This window comes from Atheta coriaria, unplaced genomic scaffold (genome assembly GCF_025399875.1).
Source record: "Atheta coriaria isolate IRGN ID8LTWV9N9 unplaced genomic scaffold, Caltech_Dcor_3.1 hic_scaffold_10_pilon, whole genome shotgun sequence".
Taxonomy (NCBI): Eukaryota; Metazoa; Arthropoda; class Insecta; order Coleoptera; family Staphylinidae; genus Dalotia; species Dalotia coriaria.
In genome coordinates, this window is record NW_027045452.1 from 8,310,850 (window position 1) to 8,316,849 (window position 6,000).

General features: G+C 30.3%; 1 protein-coding gene across 1 annotated transcript; it reads left to right on the forward strand.

Annotated features, from left to right (window-relative positions):
* Positions 1-1,745: 1,745 nt before the first annotated feature.
* Positions 1,746-5,734, forward strand: LOC135800221 (receptor-type tyrosine-protein phosphatase T-like). Its single transcript, XM_065313384.1, has 7 exons — positions 1,746-2,046; positions 2,122-2,360; positions 2,410-2,605; positions 2,668-3,967; positions 4,031-5,287; positions 5,355-5,490; positions 5,573-5,734. Exons 5-7 carry the CDS (start codon positions 5,112-5,114, stop codon positions 5,684-5,686), a joined length of 426 nt encoding a protein of 141 aa, XP_065169456.1. The 5' UTR covers positions 1,746-2,046; positions 2,122-2,360; positions 2,410-2,605; positions 2,668-3,967; positions 4,031-5,111; the 3' UTR covers positions 5,687-5,734.
* Positions 5,735-6,000: the final 266 nt, after the last annotated feature.

Consider the following 6,000-nt stretch of genomic DNA (forward strand, 5'->3'; position numbering starts at 1 on the left):
AATGTTCCAAGTTTCGATCGAAGTGGTTACTGCTGTCGGCGAATACTCGTACTCGTACAGCTCGAGGTGATTCTCAATATTCACAATTTCTTTTATTTTGACTAGAAATGTGCGGATTAATATATTCAAGGGAAGAAACGCGTCAAAAATCATTTTGAAATAAAATTATTGACTGTGAAATATTTGTTTATATTTTATGGTATTTATTTCGCATAGTAAGCAAATAGTATCGAGTTACTGGTGCATAAAATCGTATAGAATACTCGACATACCAAGTAAGATGGGGTTGAATTTTTTTGTTATAGATTTCCAGTGTATTTTTACGCCGTGTGAGGTTGTTGGATGCAGTAGCACATTTTTCTTCCCGGCTTTATCTCTTTATATGCGCTTTGCGCGCTGCATTCCACGCAAGAGCCGGAAATCCAGCGGGATTCGACGTCTTAACACACCTGACGGCGTCCGATAAAATTTGCGCTCGTATTTTATGGATTGGTAAGCAAATTTCTATTGAATAATACAAATTTAACCGAAAAAATTTAAAATATATTTTTTTGCGTTTTTACTATTTTTTTATTTCTATTCGTTTTTCTTATTGAATGTAAAGAAGATTAACTGGAAAATTGTCACAATGTGAAAGCCACTTAAACGAGTATTCATCTTTTTCCACTCCACCGCTTCCATGCATTCTTCCCGCGAGTATTTCCATTTTCTTTTCAATTTTTTTATCATTCCAACGTTTATTTTTAGAACTTGAACAAAACCAATGTACCGGATATATTCGTTCAATAATCTTGAATCAACATTAAATATTTAACGTCACATTGAATAAATTTAACTCTTTTCGTTGTAAAAATAAACGAAATCAATTAATCTATTCATTGAAAGCAAAAAAAGAAGAGAGAATGGAAATCGATGCGAATAAATCGCGCGCGTTGCGAGATGGAAATTCGTCGAAATCAGAGAATACTTGAACAAGCATCATCGAAATGAAAGTGTGTTTAAACAGGAATCTAATCTTAGTGATTTTGTGCGCAATGCGCGCTCGAGACGGCTTACTTTCGAGTGAATTCGATCATTTTTCAAGTGCGATAAGGAACTAAAGTAGAATAAGTGATAATTATCTTTTATTTAGTTTTACGGAATAGAGAGTAATATATTATAAAATGATATTTGATTATCTGCCAACGATGCTTTTAACTTGCGAGATGAATTTGATTTATCGCATTTATCAAATTCCTTAGACAGAATGCACGGAAGCATGGCTAATGCAGTTTGCATTTTCTATAATTTATCAAACTGTCCAAATCAGTTATATATTTTTATCTCGACAATAAAATAGTATATTTAGTATCTAGTAGTTAAATGGGAGTTTTACTCACGAGAATGATTAAAAACGAATGTAGCAAGTGTTTAACAACGTTTAGCCCCATGATGCTTATGCTATTTTTTTTTACTTTTACCACATTAGTTTTTGTCATTTTTTTTGTAATTTTGCACCATAGGCAAATACTCCACCTCGTGACTAAAGACCGTGACTAAAATACTTCAGTTACGATCTTTGCCGTCCGTGTAAAAACTTGCGATTTAAAGGTGGAAGCACAAAAATCAAATTGCATTATTACAGAGTAACCCAAAGTGATAAAATATGTTCCCATTGTATACTTTTGGTGATTAGATAACAAATTCCAAGAATCTATACATCGCGCGATTTGCGAAGTTAAATTATTAAAAATGTGTCAGTTTGCAAAATGCGCGTGTTGCTGCTGTTTCTCGCAGCACATGTGTATTGTGAGGTTCAAAACAATGTATTGAAAGCACATGTTAATATTATTGAGAATTCAACAAAAGTTGAAGCAGTTTGTGAGAGTAATAATTTTAACGATGCAGTTGCATGGATCACATCACCAAATATTAAGTTAATTCCACCAGATTCAGTAAAAAATAAATTTCTAAAACCACTACCCTTTGATTGGAGTACAAATGGCTGGAATACTGAATTTGCATACAAAGGATTGTTTGGGCCTGTGCTGGATTACACGTGGGAAAGTAATAGAATAATAATAAATAAATAAATTTAGTTTAGTTTTTAAAGTTTTAATAAATTTAATAATTTAATTATAGAATTTAAAATTATACGAAGCAATAGAGAATTACCACGACTTAAAATTCTGAATCAATTTGAATTAAATTTTTCGTTTTTGGGAAAGTCGAATGCAGAGATTCAAATGTGCACAGAGGAGGACATAAAACCCAAGAGTTGTTACTTCTATATAATCCATTCGACGTTAGTTATTTTACAAAAGTGTATATTTAGTGTTGAAAATGAAGACGATTCACGACAATGTATAACTTTTAAAAAGGTATTTTATATTAATTTCTGTTAAATCAACTTTATTTAATAATTTTTAGACACAATATTCGCCTAAATTTTCAAACGATCGCTGGAGCCATATAACAATCAGATATTATAACGAAAATCTTCAAATAATCATTGATAATAACATTTTATTATCGTATTCTCCTTCAAATCGTACAGAATTTAATGATTATTCAATTATTTCTTGTTTTTCATCTTCAAAAAATGCTTTATGGAAATATCACGAATGTAATTATTTCAATTTTAACGATACAGATTATTGTAATTATTCTAAATTTAAATATTTTTAGATAATTATTTTGAAGCGCGAACTCATAAAACCAACATATAAATAGTTATGTACTTGATGTACACTCAGAAAATCTCTGTATTTTCTTAGCGACGAATTTCGGAAAAGAAATTTCTTTAAAATTAATAAGTGCCGCAAACTCTGCAGTGATTTCAGAGAAAACTTATCAAAGCCATGGAAACACCAATTGGAATTTTATATCCTTCAACAGTACAACAAACAAAGGAGATAAATATATTCTACGAATTGAATACAGCCAAGATGATAACGTTGCGATTAGAAACGTGGTTTATACCGATGTATGTGATCCAGATGATAGCATGTTTCACAAATCAACAATACAATATAATATAATGGGTGATACAGAAAATATTAAATGTGCATCACTACGGAATGAAAATCTACAATTAGCATTTCAGACACAGAATACTTCCAGAATGAATTATTCAGTAACAGTTCACGAGTGGGATAATATCAATAAAACTCGATTTTTATGGGAACCTAGAATAACATTTATTACTAACAATTCCATGACTATTTCGGTATCTAAAGGCAAAGTGATGCAGAATAGCAGTGTTTATGTTGTAGTATTTTCAAAACAATTGAATCAATCTGTAAATAGGAAATATTGTGGAAGTACACCAACTTTATATATTCCAGAATATTCTGATTTAGAATGTCAGACAATTGGTTATTATAAACATATAAACAACACAATGATTGAAGATATAGAAATTGTTTTGAATACTTCTCCAGATGAATTCAATTGTAGAATTGATGAATGTAATTTTAAACTACTGATTGTAGACGAATTTAGCATAAGAACATATTTTACTTGGTTTCCATTATCAATTAATTCAAAATTATTGATTAATGATGTCAAAGAATCACCAATAATGCTAAACAACTACATTTCTGGGTTGAATCAATGGTTAATTGTCATGTTTCTAATAATAATGGGAGTAATGCTAATCGTCGGATTGATTATTAAACGCCGAATTACAACTCCGAGTAGAAAGAAACATGTTTATACCGAAATTGCTGAAGTAGATGCACCTGCAAAATTAAAGGATGATTCATATTCGGATGTTCCGTTATTACCAATTGGCTCAAGACAAGTGCCAAAAGATAAAATTATTTCTAATGTAATAAAAGTTGATGATTTAGAAGAATATACAAAGGAATTTGTTTTTAGTGGGTATTTACAAGAGCAATATACAAGAATCGAAGGATTGACAAAAAATAGCATAGGAAACCCTTGTTCTAAAGTTGATACAGAATTAAAAGCAAGTTTTATTGATGTAAGTAATTTTTTTTACTTCCATGATTTCAAGTTTTAATTTACTCTGTATATATATTTTTAGACTCCTAACTGTATAAATGCTTATATTATGTGTTCAACACCATCGAAAACAAACATTCAGAATTTTTGGCAAATGATTATCGATGAGCATATAGAAAATATTATCCTGTTAGCATCAAGTGATGATATCAAAAAGAAATTTATAATTAAATACTGGCCAGATTTCTCTAATAATGATTCAATTGAATTTGGAGATATAAAAATAATATCGGAAACTGTTGAAGGTTTTTTAAATTATGATGTACATAATTTGAAAGTTTCCCAAGGAAGTTATTTAAAGAAAATTAAACTGTTACACTTTAAATATTACTCGGAACTTGAGAACCCATGGTATCCTTATATACTTAAGTCATTTCTGGAATGTCTGCAAACTGTTCCGCATTCTTCAAAGCATCCTATCCTGGTGCATAACTCAAATAACTCTGGAATAAATTCTGCGGTGATTATAATGGTAGATGTATGTTTACAACAAGCAGTAAATAATAATCAAATGGATATAAGTAATCTTCTTCAAACTTTCCGAAACCAACGAGAAATTTTATAGAAACATATGAAGAATACCTTTTAATACATTTAATCCTTATTCAATACTTAGAAAAAGTAAAACATCATTATCCAAGTCAAAACTTTTCTGTAGCATATTCTAAAATTGATGATGATACTCTAGATCAACACATGAAAGATATTTCAGAATCTATGTGGCAGGAGAGTGTTTTACAACCGGAGAGTCCAGTGTGGTTCCATAATGATTGTACGAAGAATCGTGATCAAAATATTGTGGCAAATCCATCATGTGCGGTGTTTTTGCGACCTTTAAAAGAAGAAGAATCGAGTTATATTAATGCTATATTTGTTGATGGGTATCACCAGTCTAAAAAATTCATTGCTACACAACATCCACTTGAGAATACAGTTGATGAATTCTGGAGACTTGTTGTTGATAATAATGTAAAGTTTATTGTTTCTTTACAACCTGATTATGATGTTGTTTTCTGGAGAAAAGAAGATATTTTAAAACTGCGAATGGAACGACTGTTGAGTATGTAGATACAAGCAAATTGAGTGATTTTCATATACATACGATGAATGTACAACTTCAATCTGGTTCTAATAAAGAGATAACTGTTAAGTTTATGGAACTGCAAGGATGGAGTTTGGATGTGGATGTTCCTGAGAATATGCGAATTTTTATCACAGCGAGATTGCAGATGACTAGGATGAAGTGTACGAAATTTAATAGTGTATTAGTAATGTGCAGGTATTTATTATTGAAGTGTTAATATTTTATTGAGTTTGTATTTTTTGTTTGTTTTTGGTTTTAATAGGAATGGTGCTGATGGTTCTGGATTGTATATTGCGGCTTGTAATCTTATTGATAGCATATTGACTGAACAAGTTGTTGATGTTTGTATGATTGTTAGAAGGATTCGGAGTAATCGTACACAGTTTATTACTAATAAAGTGAGTTAAGTATAAATTAGATAATCTATTTATTATTAGTTATTGCTATTGTTAATTTTAATGTTTTTTTTTCTTGTTACAGAAACAACTTCATGCTTTGTATGAGGTGGCTACTTTCTTTTTGAGTGATTTTACTAAATATCACTATGTGTCAACGCTGCCAATTCGATCAAAACTTAGAAATTGTATAGAATAATTATTGATCTGAATAATAATTATAAATAATATAAAGTAATATATTTTACTTTTTTAATTGTTTTAATTATTGTTGTTGTCTAGGACAATACCTGTATCATTCATAGATGGCACTAGCATAAACTAAAAATCATAAAATAAACTTATACTGCTTATTTTATGTTTATTGTAAAACGTGGGCACGGGAATAGTTTGGGACCCAATTTCGTTACCTGCGTTTGTTTATAAACAACTTCTTTATCGCATTCGCCGAGCGAAAAACAATGCACATAGCTGCACGATAGTTTAGTTTTGAGTGTAGCTGAAGTGTCTCTC